Source organism: Oryctolagus cuniculus, chromosome 17, assembly GCF_964237555.1.
Source record: "Oryctolagus cuniculus chromosome 17, mOryCun1.1, whole genome shotgun sequence".
Taxonomy (NCBI): domain Eukaryota; kingdom Metazoa; phylum Chordata; class Mammalia; order Lagomorpha; family Leporidae; genus Oryctolagus; species Oryctolagus cuniculus.
The window spans coordinates 5,408,211-5,427,929 of record NC_091448.1 but is presented as its reverse complement, the minus strand read 5'-3'; the positions used below and the strand labels follow the sequence as shown (position 1 = coordinate 5,427,929).

The 19,719-nt window shown below is 60.3% G+C and overlaps 1 protein-coding gene across 6 annotated transcripts; it reads left to right on the top strand.

The window, feature by feature from the left end:
- The first annotated feature begins 424 nt into the window (after positions 1–424).
- Positions 425–19,512, top strand: SLC16A5 (solute carrier family 16 member 5). Of its 6 annotated transcripts, XM_070060331.1 has the most exons (6): positions 425–638; positions 1,686–1,857; positions 8,869–9,113; positions 11,521–11,664; positions 14,552–15,361; positions 15,617–15,998. In XM_070060331.1, the coding sequence occupies exons 3-6, from the start codon at positions 8,915–8,917 to the stop codon at positions 15,865–15,867; spliced, it is 1,404 nt and encodes a 467-aa protein (XP_069916432.1). In that variant the 5' UTR covers positions 425–638; positions 1,686–1,857; positions 8,869–8,914; the 3' UTR covers positions 15,868–15,998. The 6 variants fall into 6 exon arrangements, with proteins under 6 accessions (XP_069916432.1, XP_069916435.1, XP_069916436.1 ...); XM_070060334.1 differs by lacking the exons at positions 425–638; positions 1,686–1,857 and adding an exon at positions 7,054–7,560; XM_070060332.1 differs by lacking the exons at positions 425–638; positions 1,686–1,857 and adding an exon at positions 7,573–7,717.
- The last annotated feature ends 207 nt before the right edge of the window (positions 19,513–19,719 follow it).

Here is a 19,719-nt window from a genome sequence, read left to right as displayed (position 1 = left end):
ACCTGGCCCTAACTGCAGACGCTGATAATGCACGCCCGGGCCGGCTGCTTGCAGAGGCTGGAAAGGGGCTGCAGCTCTCGGCGGCGCATGCGGAGGCGGTGGGCGTCCTGAGCGCGGCTCCCAGGATGGGGGTCCGGTCTGTCGTCCACAGCTGCCTGCCGGGGATCCCGGGAATGCGGCCCTCCGGGTTCCAAGGTTTCACTAGAAAGACCCCCGGACAGCTAAAGCCAGCAGAGGAGGGATCCTTGACCTCGGCCCTGCCCCGCCCACTCCTCCTTCTCTGGCTCTCGCCTTGCCCTCCCGTGGCTGCGGGCCTGGAGCTCCCCGGGAATCGAAACGCAAACCAGGCAGTGTGCAGCGGGCTATGCAAATCACATGCTAACGTATGCAAATGAGCCCAACTAGCCCGCCTCCAGAGCCCGGCTTGGGCCGCCGGACTGTCCGCGTCCCCGGAAGGGCCGTCGCTAGGCTAGACCTCCTCCCACCCGCCCTGAACCGCTCCAGGAGTCGGAAGGTGGGGTCTCGCCCACCGTCTCCCTGCAGCCGGGCCCGCCCCGCCCTCCCCGGGCAGTCCCTGGCCGCCGCAGCCGGATGCGCAGGTCCGGGGAGCCAAGCAGCCACTTCCAGGCCCATGCACGGTGAGCCGCTGCCGGCCCCTGCTGCTTCCGAATGCATCTTCTGCCTGGGTTCCTTTGGGGGAAGGTCCCTCCCGACCTGTGGCTCAGGGGGTGTCTCCGGGCCCCAGAAATCTCCCTGTCCCATTCCCCTAGACCCCTGCCGGCTTCCAGAGCCTGGGGTGACTGGGGCACCCTGAGTGACTCCCTGCCCTCCGCGGCCTGGGGGACGGGGCAGGCACCACCCAGAGTCTGGCCTGGGCATCTCAGAAGCCCCACCCCAGGGAGACCCCTGCTGGGAAGGCTGGGGAAGCCGACTGGACCCCACATCCCAGGCAGGAAGCAGCGACTGGGCCAGGGCCAGGGGAGGTCAGGAAGTTCCTGTTGCCCAGCTGGTTTCCGCAGGCTGTGGTCAGCTGGCAGTAGGGAGCACGGAGGGCTCCTCCAGGACAGGGAGAAGGGGAGGTGGGGTCTTGGGGCCTGGCCAGCTCCTCTGTCTCTCAGTGAGCCTCCCCCCTCCTGGTCTGGTGGGGGACAGGAGGGGCGTCAGCTCCAAGCTCAGGCTCCTGCTGCTCTCACACTTCTGGGGGGCCCCTCTGCTGGGGGCTTCAAGGCCTGAAGCCTGCTCAGTGTGGGACCTGGGGGGGGAGGGCAACCCCAGCCACCACCCTATCCCAGGGCTGCTCATCAGAGCTGGCCATTGAGAGAACAGGGAAGAAGAGAAGGCCTCCCAGCCACTCTGGACAACAGGTGCCTGTGTACCCCAAACTCCAGCCCGAGAGCCCCCCTGTGACTGCCTGCAAAGCTCCAAGGGGTTGGGGCACGGGCAGGGGCAGGCAGGACTCTAAGGGCCTAGAGAGGCCCCTATCAGCTGGTGGAGAGCCCTAAAAATATAGACTGGGGTTGTGTGGCTGAGAGCAGGACCCGAAACACCAGCAGGACTTTTGCCCCATCCAAGCATCAGCTGGGCTGAGGGGTCCCTGAGAGCTGAGGGTGGCAGCTGCTGCAGCCCAGGCTTACCCACGCTCACAGGAAGTGAGAGGCAGCGTCTCAGTCCTGTCTCCCTCCCAGCCACCAGGACGCACCAGGCCGTGACCTTGACTCGCGGTGCCCGGTGGGAAGACCATTCAGAGCGCCAGCCCGACTGCTTCTCCAGCCTGCTGGCCTCTTCCGGGATGGACCTGCCTTCCAGGACACCGGATCACCCCGAGTCCAGGGCGTGCCTGCTCCCTGAGGGACACAGGTGGGTCACGCTGGTGTTATCTTTTGTGCTGAGTAGAGTCCCTACTCCTGGTGTAGAAGGGAGGAGAGAGGTGGGGAGACGACAGACAGGGGGAGGAGCCCCACCCCCCTCCAGCGTGGTGTGAACACCCCTGTGAAGGAGGGTAGACAGGAAGGGGCCTGGCCCAGCCTGGGTAGGGGTCAGGGTGGCATCCTAGGGTACTGCAATTAGGCGTCTCTCTGGCTAAGAATTTTGGAATCCCATCAGACAGTCCCAAGTGTCAGGTTTTAAGATTTTAGGGTGTGAAGAAGGAGAGAAGGCGGCTAGTTTAAGTAGAGAAGACTTTATTTTAGGGAGGACAGAATGGGCGTGGGCAAAGACAGTGGGGTTGAGCCTGCCCGGACAGAGGGCGGGGATTTGAAGCCAGGCTTTGTTCCGTCTGAGCGGCAGGCAGGGTCCCCTCTTAGGCAGTTTGTTGGGGGAGGCGCAGAGGGCCAGGGGGACCCTGATAAGGTGGGGGGGGCTCCTGGCGTGCCTCGTGAATGTCCCTAGGTGCAGGCTTTCTGGAGCAGTAAGTTCTGCTGGCCTTGAGGGCATCTGCCTGCCCGCGCCTACTTCCTCAGGCCCGGGGGTGCAGGCCCGGCACTCTCACAGATCCAGCATTTTAACACATATGTAGAGAGAAAGAAGAAAAAAAACCTGTGGTGTTACAGAGACAAGAGCCCTGCGGGAGGGAGAAACTGGGAACAGGGACGCCCACAGTCTCCGTGGCTGCTTCCTGCTGAGAGGGGGCGCGGTGAGAAGAGAGGTCTCTCCCGCTCCAGTGCTGAGATGGCTGGAGTGGTGGTGGAATTGAGCACCTCTTAGCAGGGTATTGTCGGCTGGGGTCTGGGGGTGTTCTGCATCACTGGACGAACCAGTTCAACAGCTGAAGGGTGCATGGCCCCAGATAAACAAGAAAACATTGTTACCAGGGGTGAGAAGGGACACAAGCCAAGGCAGCCAGGAGGGCTTCTGGAACCAGTAGTCTCAAGGGTCAGATGTCCACTATTGAATTCTGGGTGCTCTGTCAGCTTGTGAGCGCATCCGGCCAAGGCGGGGTTATCACGGGGAAGCAGCAGCCCTCTTTGGGTTCATCCGCTTGTCAGTGTGGCACCTGCGAGAGGTCGTAGGGGTTGCTGTGGTTCATTCGGGTTGCTCCTGGCGATTTACCAGAACTGGGAGTTAGGCACAGAGAGGGTGGGGGAGCTTGAGAACCAAACAGGTTATGTGAATTTGCGGTGCCTCGGAAGACTTGGTAATTAACGGAGTCTTGGCTAGGAGTGCTGTGTTCATAGTAACTGGGCTAAGGATGGGGTTTTAAGATTAAAAAAAAAAAATAGAATAGTTTTTGCTACGTCTGAAAATGATGCTCCCTCCCCCTCTTCCAGATTTTTTATTATTATTATTATTTTTTTTTTTTGACAGGCAGAGTGGATAGTGAGAGAGAGAGACAGAGAGAAAGGTCTTCCTTTTTGCCTTTTGGTTCACCCTCCAATGGCCGCCGCGGCCGGCGCGCTGCGACTAGCGCACTGCGCTGATCCGATGGCAGAGGCCAGGTGCTTCTCCTGGTCTCCCATGGGGTGCAGGGCCCAAGCACTTGGGCCATCCTCCACTGCACTCCCGGGCCACAGCAGAGAGCTGGCCTGGAAGAGGGGCAACCGGGACAGAATCCGGCGCCCTGACCGGGACTAGAATCCGGTGTGCCAGCACCGCTAGGTGGAGGATTAGACTAGTGAGCAGCGGCGCCGGCCGATTTATTTTAAAGTCAGAGTTAAAGAGAGGCAAAGAGACAGAGAGGTCTTCCATCCACTGGTTCACTCCCCAAGTGGCCGCAACGCTGAAGCTGGGCCGATCTGGTGCGTCTTCCCGGTCTCCCACGTGGATGCAGGGGCCCAAAGGACTTCAGCCATCTTCTATTGCTTTCCCAGACACATTAGAAGGCGCTGGGTCAGAAGTGGAGCAGGGGACCGGTGCCGTCTGGTTAATCCTCTGCCTGTGGTGCCGGGATCCCATATGGGTGCCAGGTTCTAGTCCCGGTTGCTCCTCTTCCAGTTCAGCTCTCTGCTGTGGCCTGGGAGTGCAGTGGAGGATGGCCCAAGTGCTTGGGCCCTACACTCGCATGGGAGACCAGGAAGAAGCACCTGGATCCTGGCTGTGGACCGGCATAGCTCTGGCCGTGGCAGCCATTTTGGGGGGAACCAACGGAAGGAAGATCTTTTTCTGTCTCTCTCCTCACTGTCTAACTCTATCTGTCAAAAAAAAAAAAAAAAAAAAAAAAGTGGAGCAGGGCTGGTGCTGTGGCGCAGTGGGCTAAGCCTCCACCTGCAGCGCTGGTATCCCATGTGGGTGCTGGTTCGAATCCCGGCTGCTCCCTGCACCCAGGTGGGAGACCCAGAAGAAGCTCCTGGCTCCTGCCTTTGGATCAGCCTTGGAGAGTGAACCAGTGGATGGAAGACCTTTCTCTCTGTAACTCTCTCAATAAATAAAATCTTTAAAAGAAAGGAAAATCACCTGCAGGTGTTGGGGCTCAGAATCCGTAGAGCAGGCCGAGCCAGGGGCAAAGGCCCTCGAATGCACTCAATACAGCTGCCCTGGAGGACACAGCCCCACAGGAAAGTGAAAGTTTTGTGTGGCTTGGATGTGGGAGTGGCAGCTTTGAACTGGTTAGGACAAGATCATGGGACTGCCCAAGATCAGACGTGGGGGTGGGGTCTCCTGGAATAGCAGTGAAGAGAGAGAGAGAGAGAGAGAGAGAGAGAGAGAGAGAGAGGAGCTGCGCCAATCCAAAGCCAGGAGCCAGGAGCTTCTTCCAGGTCTCCCACAGGGGCCCAAGGACTTGAGCCATCTTCCGCTGCTTTCCCAGGCCAGAGCTGGATCGGAAGTGGAGCGGCCTGGACTCAAACCGGCACCTGTACCACTACTGCAGGCGGCAGCTCTCTCCCCTGCTTCCCAAAGTTTGAGATGAAGAAGGTGGGGGCGTAGTGAACAGACCCTGGGCAGATCAGGTGAGCCCAAGTCGGGAGGGCCTAGGCAGAGTTTGAGGGGGAGTAAGTTGGCCTGGGTGTCTGGGAAGGTATTCCTCCTGCATGAGTGTGGCTGAAAGAGAGCAGGGTAGCAGTGTGAGATAGCGAGGCTTCCTGGGGGAGGCATCCCTCAAAGCAGGTGGGCACCCCCACGGTGGGGGGCGGGGAGATTCCTAAGGAGGAGAATCCGACAGGTGACGGAATGAAGGGCAGTTATGGAGAAGGAGAAGTGCCTGGACGTAGGGAACCTCAGGCTGTTTGTTGTGATCCAGGTCACCGAGAATTTGGAGGCTGAAAGTGACAAATTCTGGCCAAGCTTTAGTGCAGAAGAAAATGAACTCTTTTGGCCTCATCTCCCCCTCTTAGGCCCAGCCTGCTCAGGGATTTTTTTTTTTTTTAATAGGTGAGGCAGGGAAGGGTATTGGGCAGAACGCAGGAAAGTGTGGAGCCCATGGATCAGGTAGAATGGGCCCGGAGGTTGGAGGGTCACTCACTCAGAGCGTCCTCTGAGGGTCCCCACGCAAGCGGACTCTTCTCCTGGAGACGAGAGAGCGTGGTCCTGACTTTGCGAGACAGGCGACCCCGCCCAAAAATGGGACAAGTTCCTGCCACGTTAGACCTCCCAGAGGTCTCCTCTTGTTCTCAGAACAAAAGGGAAAGGGGCCAAAGTGTATCTTAGACCTGCCGGAGGCAGGGGACAGTGGCCGATCTGCCCCAGCATGCTTTGCAGAGACAGGACCGCCCTCTTTCCAGTCCAACCGGCTGAGAACCAGATCTGGTGTTGCACATAGAGGGAGATCCGACAGAGAGTCTGTGGCCGTGAACCTGCAGACGAAAAAGCCCACGTGGGGACTGAGGGGGACAGGCCAAGGCGATTCCCAGAGGCACCTCTGAAACCCGCCCGAGTGACCCCAAGGAGGTGCCTCGAGGGGAGAGGACCTAGACATGACAGAACAGGAAGGAAGGCAGTAGGAACGAGCCGCCCCGGTCTGCCTTCATCCCAGGTTTCGGCACCATATGTTATGTTTTAGGGTGTTAGAGTTTGAAGAATGAGAGGAGGCGGCTAGTTAAAGTAGAGACTTTTTTTAAATAGTTATTTACTTTTTTATTTGAAAGGCAGCGTTACTGAGAGGCATAGACACAGAGAGAGACAGGTCTTCCATCTGCTGGTTCACTCCCCCAATGGTTGCAATGGCTAGAGCTGGGCCAGTCTGAAGCCAGGAGCTTCTTCGGGGTCTCCCACATGGGTGTAGGGGCCCAAGACTTTGGTCATCTTCTACTGCTTTCCCAGGCCATAGCAGAGAGCTGGATCAGAAATGGAGCAGCCAGGACTTGAACCAGCGCCCATATGGGATGCTGGCGCTTCAGACAGCGGCTTTACCCGCTATGCCACAGTGCTGGCATTTAGTAGAGAAGACTTTATTTTAGGGAGGACAGAATGGGCGTGGGCAAAGACAGTGGGGTTGAGCCTGCCCGGACAGAGGGCGGGGATTTGAAGCCAGGCTTTGTTCCGTCTGAGCGGCAGGCAGGGTCCCCTCTTAGGCAGTTTGTTGGGGGAGGCTCAGAGGGCCAGGGGGACCCTGATAAGGTGGAGGGGGGCTCCTGGCGTGCCTCGTGAATGTCCCCAGGTGCAGGCTTTCTGGAGCAGTAAGTTCTGGTGGACTTGAGGGCATCTGCCTGCCCGCGCCTACTTCCTCAGGCCTGGGGGTGCAGGCCCGGCGCTCACACTGACGAAGGACCAGCTGGCTGCGGTGGACGCTGGAGGGCCAACTGGACATAAGTGATGTGTGTGACCTGGGCGTTCTAGGGCTGGGGGAAGGGACTGCCCCTCATGGAAGCCCAAGTCTGCAGGGGCTCCCAGAGGGGGCCAGGGCTCCCAGCATGCATAGGTGAAGCAACCTGCGGCAGGTTGTTGGCCTGCAGCCCAGGACCAGAGGCTTCCTAAGCCCAGAGAGAGGAGCTGCAGGGGAACAGGTGGCCCCACCCTCCGAGGCCTCCTGGAGGGAAGGCGGGGAACCGGGCGAGGGTCACAGGAGCACAGTCAGGGGCCCCAAAAAGCTGCCCTGAAAAGTGGCTGCTGATAAGGCCACTAGGGGAGAGCCCTCCATCACGGGAGGGGGGGGCAGGAGAAGGAAGAACCGGACGGGTCAATGGGCAGAGGGAGCAGAGCTGGGGTCCAGCCTCCAGGCCCCCTAAAGGCTGTAGGGTGTCAGGGGCTGGGCAGTGCTCAGGCTGAAGCAGCCATGATGGGGAAGGGGCAGAGGAAGCCAGGCAGGTCCCCGGCCCTCCTGAGAGCGCAAAGGGAAAGTGGTCGGTGGGAAAGGCCAGGAGCCCGGGAGCCGGGGGGAGGGGCGAGTGTGGAAACTTGAGGTTAGGGCAGGCGGAGGATCAAGTGGCGCCTGTGACCTTTCCTTTTGCCCAGGGAACAAACTCCTGGAAGGGGCGGAGCCAGTTTACAGGGGAGGTGTCCCCAGGGTCCTGGAGCTGGGTCAGAAGGGAGCTGGGGGCTGGAAGGATGGCTGGGGCCAAATGCCCCCTGCAGGCTCAGGAGGGGCCAGCCTGCTCAGGCTGCCGCTGGCAGGCACCCCGAGGCTGTGATGAAGGGGATCACCTCCTGGAGCCATGGAGGAGGCGGATCACAGGGTGGATCCTGCTTAGGGTCTGTTTGGGCGTGGGGGGAAGGTGTGGGGTGCTGGGCTGGGCAGGAAGAGGGGGTTTCAGATTTCTGGTAGTTTCCGGAGTTTCTTCCCAGGACCTGGGACTAAAGAGAGGGAGGAATCACAGCTCATGGGGTCAGCTGGCTGAGCTGAGCCGAGGTGAGAGCCGCCGCCTGTGCCGCCTGCAGCCTGGAGTCCCCGGTGTGTGTGGGTCCAGTTAGGAGGGAGGGAGTTGGAAATGTGAATTTGGGGAGGGGGTCTTGGGGCTTTGGAGGCCTGGTTAAGGCGGCCTCTGTGATGAGTGTGGCCTGGGTGGAGTGCCGAACCGCCACGCCTTTCTGAGCCAAAAGTAGGAGCATGTGTGTGCGTGCACACGCGGCGTGTGACTAGGTATGTCTCTGCATGTCTGTGTGGCATGTCCGCCTGTGTTTATGTGCGCTCTGCATGCCTGCACAGAGTGTGACTGTGTGTCTGTCTATGTCTTTGTGGTATGTATCCGTGCGTATCGGTGTGTCTCCGTGAATTTGTGTGGCTGTGTGTAGGTCTGTGTGTCACCGTGGCTCTGGGCGTGTGTCTTTGTCTCCTGTGTGTCTCCGTGCTTGTCTGTGTGTGTGCCAGCGTCCGTTGTCTCTGTTCGTGTACTGCCAGGAGCTCATTACTCAGCAGGCTCGTAGAGCTGGACTCTTGGCCTGGTGCTCCTTGCCGAAGCACGGTAAGGTGATTTCCAAGGGCCGCCCCGTGAGGCTGTTCCTTTTCCTTGAAGCCAGCTGCTTGGGTGCCCTCATTGAGCTGCTCTGTGTATGCCCCTTGGCTGCACTCAGACAGCACCAGCTTGGTCACTCCAGCCCTCGCAGCAGCACTGACAGTGAACTTTGCTGTTCCTGGGGCACTGTGAAAGGCTGTGTTGGCGCGCGGGGAGCCTGGCCATGGGTGTTTGAAGTGTGTCCCATGTGCCTTTGGGGAGGTAGGAACTTCCCTAGCCCGGAGGTCTGCTCTGGGGAGGCTCCCACCTGCTGACTGCCAACTGATTTAACTGCTGGAAAGAATTCCACCCACCTGCCTGTGCCAGTGCTGGCTCCTGCCCCACCCCTGCCTCCCGCCACCTCCTGCCAGGCTGGGAAGTGGGTGAAAGGAGCGGCTGAAGCCAACACATGGGCCCTGGCCACCTCCCAGGGGGCGGTGCCCCTGGGTGACACCTGGTGCCGGAGCATAAGGAAGAGACAGTTTCAGCCTCCCAGGGCAGGTGGCAGGTGGGGCAGGGAGGCCAGACAGCCTGCCAACCACGGGGCTCTGTTCTGTCCCCTCCCCAGGCAGTGGGCCCGGTGACAGTGAGGCCGTGGTGGCGCTGGTAACAGGATGCCCCAGGCCCTGGAGCGTGCGGACGGCAGCTGGGCCTGGGTGGTTCTGCTGGCGGCCTTGGTGACCCAGGGCCTCACCCTGGGGTTCCCCTCCTGCATCGGCGTCTTCTTCACCGACCTGCAGCGTGACTTCCAGGCCAGCAACAGCGAGACCTCCTGGTTCCCCTCCATCCTGGTGGCTATGCTCCATGCTGGGGGTGAGCAGCGTGGGGAGGGGGCTGGGGAGGGAGGAGGAAGTGGCGGGGGTGGGGGGGCAGGAGCCACCACTTCCCTAGCCTCCCAGGTCCCTCTCTCCTGGGCCACTGGCCGCGCCTCCAGATGAATTCCTGAGATTTCACCTGATTTCTGCAGGGCCAGCCCCCACCCCCGCCCCCGCTGGAGTCCAGCTGGCCTGGGCTGTGTCTCCGGGCTGGGCCAAGGATGGGGTGAGTGGGAAGCACCCCAGGTGCAAGGCCAGACACACTTCCTAGAGAGGCCTCTTGGAGCTGCTGGAGAACTTGAGCCAGACTAAGTGCAGCGGTGCTCAGCGCCAAACTGGGAGGAGCCAGCGGCAGCACCAGCACACTGGGCTCTGTTGCTGCCTTCCAACAGGGTGATCTCGCTGAACCCCAGTTTCTCCCTCTGTGATATGGGGGTGACACCCAGAATCCCACCCAGCTCCCACATGGGACGGTTAGGTAGGCCAGACAGGAACTAGGAGATAAATGCACCTGTGAGTTATTGGCATTTTGGAGACCCTCCTGGGGTCTTCAGGGGTGTAAGGGAGACACCAAGAACCAGAAGCAGGGGCTGGGGCTGGGGCAGTGGGTCAAAGGCAGCCCCCGCCCCCTCTGCCTGCTCTCGCTCACCGCAGGCCTCAGACTAAGGCCTCTGGGTCCTGGCTGGGAATTCTAGGAATGTGTCCACCTCACCGTGACCCCAGCCACGGAGGCAGGGCAGGAGCTGCCCACGGAAGGCTCTCTGCTGGAGGCCTGGGTTCAGGGACCTGCCCTTGGCTCCTGGGAACTTCTCAGGGAGACCCCACGACTGGAACCCCATGGAGGGGGCCCGGTCAACTCCTTGAACCTCCCAGTGAATGTACAGGTTTGCCTCGGCGGCCCCCAGCTCCCTGGCTGCTGCCCGCCACTCCTCCCAGCGGGCACCAGCAGTCTGCTGGTTATTACCTGGTCCTTCCCACACATGGGGAGGAGATTACCCCCTGGGGAGATTGCCGCCCTCTCTCTGGCCTGAAAGGCCTGCAAAGGACAGGTATTGGGAACCGCAGGTGACTCTCACACAGGCCAAGGAGAGCCTGGGTCACAGGAACTGGGCACCTGTAGGGACTCCTGCTGCCCGGCCAGCCTTGGGCTCACCGCCCCCTAGCAGGCACACCAAAGTCGTAGCTTGACCTGTGTGTCCGTCTGTCCCTGATAGATACACACCCCTTTAGCCGAGGCGTTCTCAGAATGTCCTGGACATGTTGAACTTGAACGTGTCATTGAGTGTCTGGAGCCCTCCCCGCTCCTGCACATTGGAGAGGCATAGGAAGTGAGCAGGCACAGGGTCCAAGGTCTGCCCACGGCGGCTGCAACGTGAGTGTGGCAAAGGAAACGCCTGCCTCCCAGGGCCCCACCTACCTGCCCTGACTCAGGGCTTCTCCCAGTGTCACCTTCTCCTGCATCAGACCAGAGGCTCAGCGGTGGGGAACGTGTGCGGGTCATGGTCACGTCCAGAGCCTAGCCTCTCCCTCGGCAGCGGCCGGGACCACCGATCGGCAGCCTCTCCTTGATTGTCTCCCAGGATGAGCTGCTCACGTCCCCATCACTCTCATTCACCTGACTCGCACCACGCACACCCCTCTCCATGGCAAACAGGGACCGTGACAAGCCCCGTGATGTGTGCTTGGGACAGGGTGCTGCAGGGTTCCAGGTGGAACTGGAGGGGACTGGCTGGCTTCGGCTCTCCCAGGTGAGGGCTGACCAGAAAGCAGTTGGTGGGGGGAGGGGCAGGTCCCTTCCCACACGGAGTCTAAGGCCCCGGTGCAGACTTTGGTTGTGGCTGGAGGTGATGGGGGAGGGGAGAAGGGAACCCACCTGATTTCCTCCAGAACATTCCAGAGACCGGTGCAAGGAGGCCGCAGAATGTCGAGGGTCTCCCTCCCAAGGGTGCAAGTTGGAAGGTAGCAGGAGCACTGTGGCCCGTCTTCGTGAGGATTTCAGGGGCAGAGTGGAGGCAGGCGGAACAGAGGCTGAGAGCGCGCTCTCTGCTTTAGAGGCCTTGGGATGCACCTCCACCCCGACAGACCCCTAGCAAGGGGTGTGCACTCAGGTTGTGGGCCAGTCCCCCTTTCGCCTGGGTGGAGTCAGCTTTGGGTCAGTGCAGCATAGGGCCTGGTTGCCCCCCACCCCGGAGGGGAACAAATGTTACTCAACCCAACCCCTCACTCTGTGGGGGGGAAACTGAGGCACAGAGAGGGCTGGGGTCCTGCTCAGGCCATGTGGTCAGTCTGTGGCAGGAACCAGGCCAGCAGGCTCCGGGGCTGGATAGCTCTTCCCCATCATCACTCTCGCCCCACCTCCTGACCGCCTCGTTCACCTGCCACCTCTGGCTGTCTCCTCCCCACAGGGCCCCTGTGCAGCATCCTGGTGGGACGCTTTGGCTGCCGAGTGACCATGATGCTGGGGGGCGTGCTGGCCAGCCTGGGCATGGTGGCCAGCTCCTTCTCCCGCACCCTCAGCCAGCTCTACATCACGGCAGGCTTCATCACAGGTGACCGTCATTCCATCTCCACTAAACAGTACCAGGCACAGGTGGACGGGGCAGGCAAGCTGCTGCTTCTGTTGTTTTATTTATTAATTTTTATTTAAAGACCAGAGCGGGTGGGGAGGGAGAGAGGGAGAGAGATCTCCTATCCTTACTGAACACTCCCCAAGTAGCTGCAACAGCTGGGGCTGTGCCAGGCTGAGGCCAGGAACCTAGCACTCAATCTGGGGTTCCTGCATGGAAGGCAGGGACCCAAGTCATTGAGCCGTCACCTGCATCAGGAAGCAGGAATTGGGAGCTGAGCTGGGACTCAAATCTAGGACTCCCATGTAGATGGTGGGTGTCCAAGTGGCATCTTTATTTTATTTTATTTTTATTTGACAGGTAGAGTTATAGATACAGAGAGACAGACAGGTCTTCCTTCCATTGGTTCACTCCCCTAATGGCCGTCACAGCCGGCGCTGCACCGACCCAAAGCCAGGAGCCGGGTGCTTCCTCCTGGTCTCCCATGTGGGTGCAGGGATCCAAGCACTTGGGCCATCCTCCACTGCCCTCCCAGGCCACAGCAGAGAGCTGGCCTGGAAGAGGAGCAACCAGAACTAGTACCCGGCGCCCCAACCAGGACTAGAACCCAGGGTGCCGGCGCCGCAGGCAGAGGATTAGCCAAGTGAGCCACAGCGCTGGCCTAAGTGGCCTCTTTAGAACTAGGCCAAAATGCCGAGTCCCCCAAGTGCAGGTGCAGGGATGTGGGTGCTGGATCAGAGGGAATTGAACAAGGGGGCTAAAGGGGGGTGCAGGTGGGATGGGGGCTCAGTTCTTAGAAGGGTCTGTGGGGAGGTGGGGGCTCAGTTCTTAGAAGGGTCTGTGGGGAGGTGGGGAGGTTCAGGCAGAGGGACGAGTTCAGGCGTGGTGCAGCTGGGGACTGAGAATCCACTGCAGGCATCGGGCGAGGCGCAGGCAGGGAGGTTAGGGGCACAGCCGGAAGCCAGGTGGGAGGGGGCTGGGGCTCTGCGCAGGGTGGTGTGGGGAGACTGGGGTCTGCACCTGGGGTGCCAAAAGAGAAGGCAAGGGTGGCCCAAGGTTCCCAGGGGACACCAAGACTCGCCGCCCTGAGCCCCTGGGAAGATGCAGCAGCTGTTGACTATTGGGAGAACGTGGGTGGGGGAGGAGCAGGTCTGGGGGAAGTTGGGAGTTCAGCGGGAGGCCCAAGCCGGAGCCAGTGCTTCAGCGCTGTGAGATGAGCGGCATGGAAGCCGTGAGCTGCGGGATCGCCTGCTGTCACCGGGCGATGAGGGTGGTGAGAGGTCTGCAGAGGCCGAGAGGTCTGGCCAGGAAGAAGCGACCAGAGAGGTGGAAGGAGACTCAAGAATCCTCCCCCCAAAAAGCGAGTAAAGGGTGTCAAAGCGAGGGCCCGTCTCCCCTGCTTGGAGTCCCGGGGGTCAGAGGCAGTGACAGGAGTAAGGCTGGTGCAGGTGTCAGGTTCAGAGCGAGCAGGAGGAAGGCGAGCGGAGGTGCAGACCAGCAGTGTCTCCGTGGCTGCCTGATGCAAGGGGACCCCAAAACAGGCCGGTTCTCGGTGTGTGGGGGTGATGGCGGCCCGTGGGGGCTTTCCTTGCTTCCTTTATTTGAGAGGCAGAGAGAGAGAGAGAGTTCCCATTCTCTGGTTCACTCCCCAAGCCAGGAACAAAAAACTCGAGCAGATCTCCCACATGGTGACAAGAACCCAATTAATCGAGTCATCGCCGCTGCCTCCCAGGGTCAGCACTGGAGGGAGATGAACCCAGGCACTCCGAACCGCCCCACCTCCCCACAAACCCTTCTGGGAGCGGAACCCCCACCCCACCTCCACCCCGCTTCTTTGGTGCCCCCCCCCTTTTTTTTTTGACAGGCAGAGTGGACAGTGAGAGAGAGAGACAGAGAGAAAGGTCTTCCTTTTGCCGCTGGTTCACCCTCCAATGGCCGCCGTGGCCCGTGCGCTGCGGCCGGCACACGTCGCTGATCCAATGGCAGGAGCCAGGTGCTTCTCCTGGTCTCCCATGGGGTGCAGGGCCCAAGTACTTGGGCCATCCTCCACTGCACTCCCGGGCCACAGCAGAGAGCTGGCCTGGAAGAGGGGCAACCAGGACAGAATCCGGCGCCCCGACCGGGACTAGAACCTGGTGTGCCAGCGCCACAAGGCGGAGGATTAGCCTCGTGAGCCGCGGCACCGGCTCTTCAGTGCCCTTGTTATGCCCCTCTAACCTAGCACCCACATCGCTGCTCCTGAACTCTGGGACTTCACGTTTGCCGTACCCTCTGATATGGGGCAGGTGTCATAATTGCCAGGCCAAATGCCCGTCCTCTTCTTTGTTCAAATGGTAACCACGAGGGCACAGCTGGCTAAGTAACTGCTTGTGACTTAACCCGCAGCCTGTATCAGAGCGCCTGGCTTCAAGTCCGGGCTCTGCTTCTGATTCCAGCTTCCTACTAATGTGCATCCCAGGAAGCAGCAGGTGACGGCTCAAGTACTTGGATCCGTGCCACCCACCTGGGTGATCTGGCTGGAGCTCCCGACTCCTGGTTTCAGCCTGCCCCGGCTGTGGCTGTTGTGGGCATTTGGGAGAGTTAGCCAGTCAACAGATGGGAAATTTCTGTCTTTCTCTCTCTGCCTTTCAGATAAAAATGCAAATAAACAGATGCAAGTTTATAGTACAAGATCAGCCTGGTGCTATACTGAGAGGAACCGGCTTGTCCCTGGCAGCCTCAGGAGAGCAGACTGGAGGGCTGGATGCCTGCGGGGGTGGCGAGGCGGTCCCTGGGGACTTGGGAGCAGGTCTTGGCTAGAACGGAAGGGGGCACGCCTGCTCCAGGGCCCCAGGACACCCCTGAGCTGGTCTCCCCTCTCGCACCACAGGCCTGGGCATGAGCTTCAGCTTCCAGTCGGGCATCACAGTGCTGGGCTTTTACTTTGTCTGCCGGCGGGCTCTGGCCAATGCACTGGCCTCAGCGGGGTCCTCCCTGGGCATTACCCTCTGGCCGCTGTTGTCCCGCTACCTCCTGGAGGACCTGGGCTGGAGGGGCACCTTCCTCATCTTCGGCGGGGTCTTTCTGCACTGCTGCATCTGCGGGGCCCTCCTGAGGCCCGTGGCCACCAACGCGGCCCCTGAGACCACAGAAAGTCCCCCTCCACCTTCAAAGACGCCTGTGCACAGTTGCCTGGCAACCTGCGGCCAGGCCATCCAGCACCACCTGGCCTTCGACATCCTGCGGCACAACCGGGGCTACTGCGTGTACACACTGGGCGTGATGTGGATGATCATGGGTTTCCCGCTGCCTCACGTCTTCCTGGTCCCATTCGCCATGAGGCACGGGGTGGATGAGAACCGGTCAGCCCTGCTCATGTCCATCATCGGCTTGAGCAACATCTTCCTGCGGCCCGTGGCTGGGCTGTTGATGGGCCGGCCGCCCTTTGCCGGCTACCGCAAGTACCTGTTCTGCCTAGCAGTCCTGCTCAACGGGCTCACCAACCTGGTGTGCACAGTGTCAGCTGACTTCCGGGTGCTGGTGGGCTACTGCCTGTTGTACAGCGTGTCCATGAGTGGCGTCGGCACCCTCATCTTCCAGGTCCTCATGGACATTGTCTCCATGGACCGGTTCCCCAGCGCCCTGGGCCTCTTCACCATCCTCAGTGGCGTCGCAGCCCTCATCTCTCCACCACTGGCAGGTGAGGCCTGGGCGCGCGGAGCAGGGGACGGTCTGTACAGAGCTGGCCCAGTCTAGTGTCACCTCCAGAGCTAGGGACTTGGACTCTGATTTTCCCGTGTACCCCAGGGGACAAGGGCCTGTTCCCCAACTGGCACTCGGGGTGAAAAATTAAGTCAGGGGTTGCCTACCAGACTTGCCTGAGTCCTCCATCCTCCTCAATGCACCTGGTTTTCTTTTTTTTTTCCTTAAAGATTTATTTTTATTTGAAATACAGAGCAACAGAGAGAGGAGAGGGAAAGACAGCAAGAGAAAGAGAGAGAGTTCTCCCGTTCTCTGGGTCACTCCCCAAAAGGCTGTAATGGCCAAGGATGGTCAAGTGGAAGCCAGGAGCCAGGACCTCCATGCAGGTCTCCCACGTGGGTGGCAGGGACCCAAGCACTTGGGCATCTTCTGCTGCTTTCCCATGCACGCCAGCAGGGAGCTGGATGGGAAGCAGCACACCTGGGACTCCAACTGGCGCTCTGATCCGGGACGCCTGTGTCACAAGTGGCAGCTTCACCCACTGCGCCACAACGCCGGCCCCGCACACCTGATTTCTTGTCAGTAAAGTGGGTGTGATAACAGCATCTACCTCCTGGGCCTGCTGCAAGGATCCCCAGCCGCGCAGTCAGGAGCTTCATCGCGAGCATGGCACGCAAGAAGCGCCCGGCAGGTGTCCACTGTGTTTCCTTTGCTCCCCTGCGCCACGACTTCATCTGTGAATTGCAGAACAGAACTGCTGCTGCCCTAAGCTGTGCGGTCACAGGTGCCCAGGAGGTTCCCTCTCTGGGATCGGCTTCTCCTGGTGGAGCAGGCACGTTTGTGACCCCTCTGGTGATTTGCACTGGGAGGGAAGGGCGTGGGAGTAAGACACGCACAGGAGAGGACGTGTGACACTCAGAGAGGGTGAGGCAAGTCTGCCCAGGCCCGGGTGCTGGCAGCAGCATGGGGTGGGACACAGGGAGGACTTGCCACTCACGTGTGGCTTAGCGAGTCGTGGTTTCCAAGATTGGTCTCCAAGCCAACAAGTGGAGAGAGCTATCCAGGAAGAGGTAAGGGTGCGGCCTGGGAGTGGCTCAGCAAACACCTCTGCCACCAAGGGCAAGGGACTGGGTCCTTAAGTTCTCTTCTGGTCTAGGCTCCTCCTCCCCAGGCCAAAGGACACAGGGCATTGCGATAGCTCCTGGACGACAGAGACAGGAATCAAACCCCTACTTTCACATGGCACAGAGTTCAGTGGAGGGAGGCCTGGCAGCCCTGAGGGTGCTCTAACTCGCTCTCTGTCCCCCAGGCCTCCTCCTGGACGCCAGCAACAACTTCAGCTACGTTTTCTACCTGTCCAGCTTCTTCCTCATCTCAGCCGCCCTCTTCATGGGGGGCAGCTTCTACGCCCTACGGAAGACAGAGCAAGGCAGGCGAGCCAAGGCGGAAGGAGCCGTCCGGAAGGCTGCCCTGCCGCAGGCTCTGAACCCCAAAGGCAAAGAGACTTCAGAGAAGCAGCCATGTCTTGAGATCACATACGTGACCAGTGTCTGAGCCTCACAGGTCACGCGTGTGACCAGCTTCTGAGCCCCGAGATCAGTACATGGCCACTCTCTCAGCAGAGACTTGCGACCTCCGGCGGCTTCGCCAGGGGTGAAGGGCAGCCCAGGAAGCCCGAGTCCAAGGCTGTCCAGACTCTCCAGGGGCCTGGAGGATGGCCTCTGCAGACAGACCCAGGGCCCTTCCCCGCAGCCGGATTGAGGGGGTGGCTCTCCTGACTTTTCCAAGGGGACCAGGGGACCTAGGACCAGCAAGCTGGGGCCGAGCCCTGCTCAGGACTGTCCCAGACGTTCAGTTCAGCTGGCTGCCTTGCTGCTCCTACAACTCGACACACTGGACTTTCACCTCCAACCGGGATACCACGGACATCATCCCTCTTTGTGCTTCTTGGGCTTCTGGACAATTCGGAAGAGTTCACCCTGCTCCCGGGGCCCGCCCTACTCCCTCTTCCCAAGGGACCCAGGAGTCAGTCCCTTAGGAAGGCCAACACTGAGGGTGGGGCTGCCCCAGCCAGGGTTGCTGGAGCCCGTGAGAGGTGCTGAGTCGGCCCCAGGTGCAGGATGGGGACAGTTCACAGGTCCAGTGAGTGCCTTGCCTGGCCCTGTGCAGAGAGCAGGAGGGGAGCCCCTGGCTGGGGTCCCGGGAGTGAGGGGCTCCCCAAGAGTCTTAGAGTCTCAGCAGGACCTGACTCGGGGCCCCCCACCCTCAGTGGGGAAGAAGACTCTGGGGTGGAGAAGCCGGACACTGTCCAGGGGAGGGGAAGTCTTGCTGGGCAGCTTGAGGACCACTGTGAAGACAGGGCTGCTTCTCCAACAGACTCCCGCCCCCTCCGCCCCTCCGCCCCTCCGCCCCTGCTGTGTCAGAGGGGTGAACCCCAGGCTGAGCAGCTGGCTGGGCCAGCTGCCTGGCCACCCCTGCTCCCTGCACTGTGCCCTGGAGGGCAGAGCCCTCCCCGCCACAAACACGTTGCTGGCGCCCTTCCCTGAGGTCGCCACCCCCCTGAGCGCCGGCTGCCGTCAGCCCAGGCTTGTCCCAGCAGGGAGCCGGGGGAATGGGAAAACACAGTGTGTTTGAATTGCACACACGACCATTCCCTGCAGCCAGTCATCAACTCCGAGCTAATACAGCTGGAAGGCAGGCCTGGCGTGAGAGCCCCCTCCTCTTTCTCCCAACCTGGCAGGGGCTGCCCGGGCTCAGGCCCTTGTTTGTTGACTCAGGCTCAACCAGGCTCCAGCAAGAAAATGTTATCAGGAGGATTGATTTTATTTTCATGACCCAGCCTCAGCCTGCCTCCATCACGTGTGCTCTAGCGTGAATAAGCATCCTTGGGAATGGTCCGCGAGCCAACTCCAGGACTCTGCCATGAGTGCCCCCTAATGGCCAAAGGAGGCAGTGCAGAGGCAAAGCCAAAGACGGCTGGGATAGAGGTGGGATTTCACTTTTGTGCCAAGATACGCTGTGTGACTTCAGGCAAACGGTCACCATCTCTGGGCCTTGGAAAGGGAAGGAGTTAACCTGGAGAGTTAAGCCTCTTCCAGTCTGGAGAGTCTGGATTTGAGTGTATTGAAGCCACACCTTCGGGCTCCCCGTTCATTCCTGTGCTTGGCCACAGGCATAGCTTGTGCTCTCAACAAGACCGCTTGGACACATCTCCCCAGGGTCTCTGCACCTGGACTGGTGGGAAGGGAGCGAGCAGGGGCGGCAGGCAGGTGCATTTGGTGCTGGTGTGCACCAGGCTTTGATGAGGTGTGCAGCCCTGTGCCACTTCCACAAAACAGGGGAGTGAGCACTCAGCACAGAAAGCGAGACGCTCGCCTGCCCCCAGGAAGGATTGGCAATAACCCCCAGGCAGAACCCCTCCCACACACACTTACGAAGCACCACCGTGCGCCAGGCACTGGGCAGAGAGGGGCAGCAAGTTCTGCACAAAACCAAGGATTGGGAGTTCTCCAAGCAGGCCCTGAGGCCTTAGGAAGGGATAAGACCAGACACTGGGGGAGGCTGGGTTGCCCATCGGGCACCAAAACCTGCGGGTGTTTTCCTGGGAAAGCAGTTCCTGGCCAGAGAAGGGAGGAGCTCACCTCCGTGTGCCCTCAAGCCCCAGGCTCCTGGTCCCCAGGCCTTCGCTGCTCTGTCCAGCAACAGGCGGGAAGTCCCCTGGCTAAGACACACTTTCCCAGGCCATCCAGGATCCCCACAGAGTCAAAGGACAAAGGGCAGCTATGGTACCCAAGCACCAAGGCCAAGGTCAGAATGGCGCTGTGGCACAACTGGTTAAATCCACGGCCTATAGTGTCGGCATCCCATGTGGGTGCCGGTTCGTGTCCCAGCTCCTCCACTTCCAACCCAGCTCCCTGCTAATGTGCCTGGGAAAGCAGAGGAAGATGGCCCAAGTCCCTAGGCCCCTGCACCCACACGGGAGACCCAGAAGAAACTCCTGGCTCCTGGCTTCGGATCGGCACAGCTCCGGCCGTTGCGGCCATCTGGGGAGTGAACCAGCAGATGGAAGACCTCTCTCTCTCTCTGTCTCTACCTCTCTCTCTAACTCTGTCTTTCAAATAAATAAAATAAACCTTTAAAGAAGAAGAAGGTGTGCATAGGGCAGGGCTGCAGCCTGCGTCCACCGCAGCTGTACTTGGCCCAGGGATGCAGCCACATTCCTTGGCCCCAGGAGCTCACAGCTCCAAGCACCATGGGGATGTGGCAAGGCCTCCTTTCCTGGTGCTGTTCTCTCCTGAGAAGCTCCGAGGAGTCAGACCAAAGGGCTTCAGGATCCCGGGCCCAACAACGCAGAAA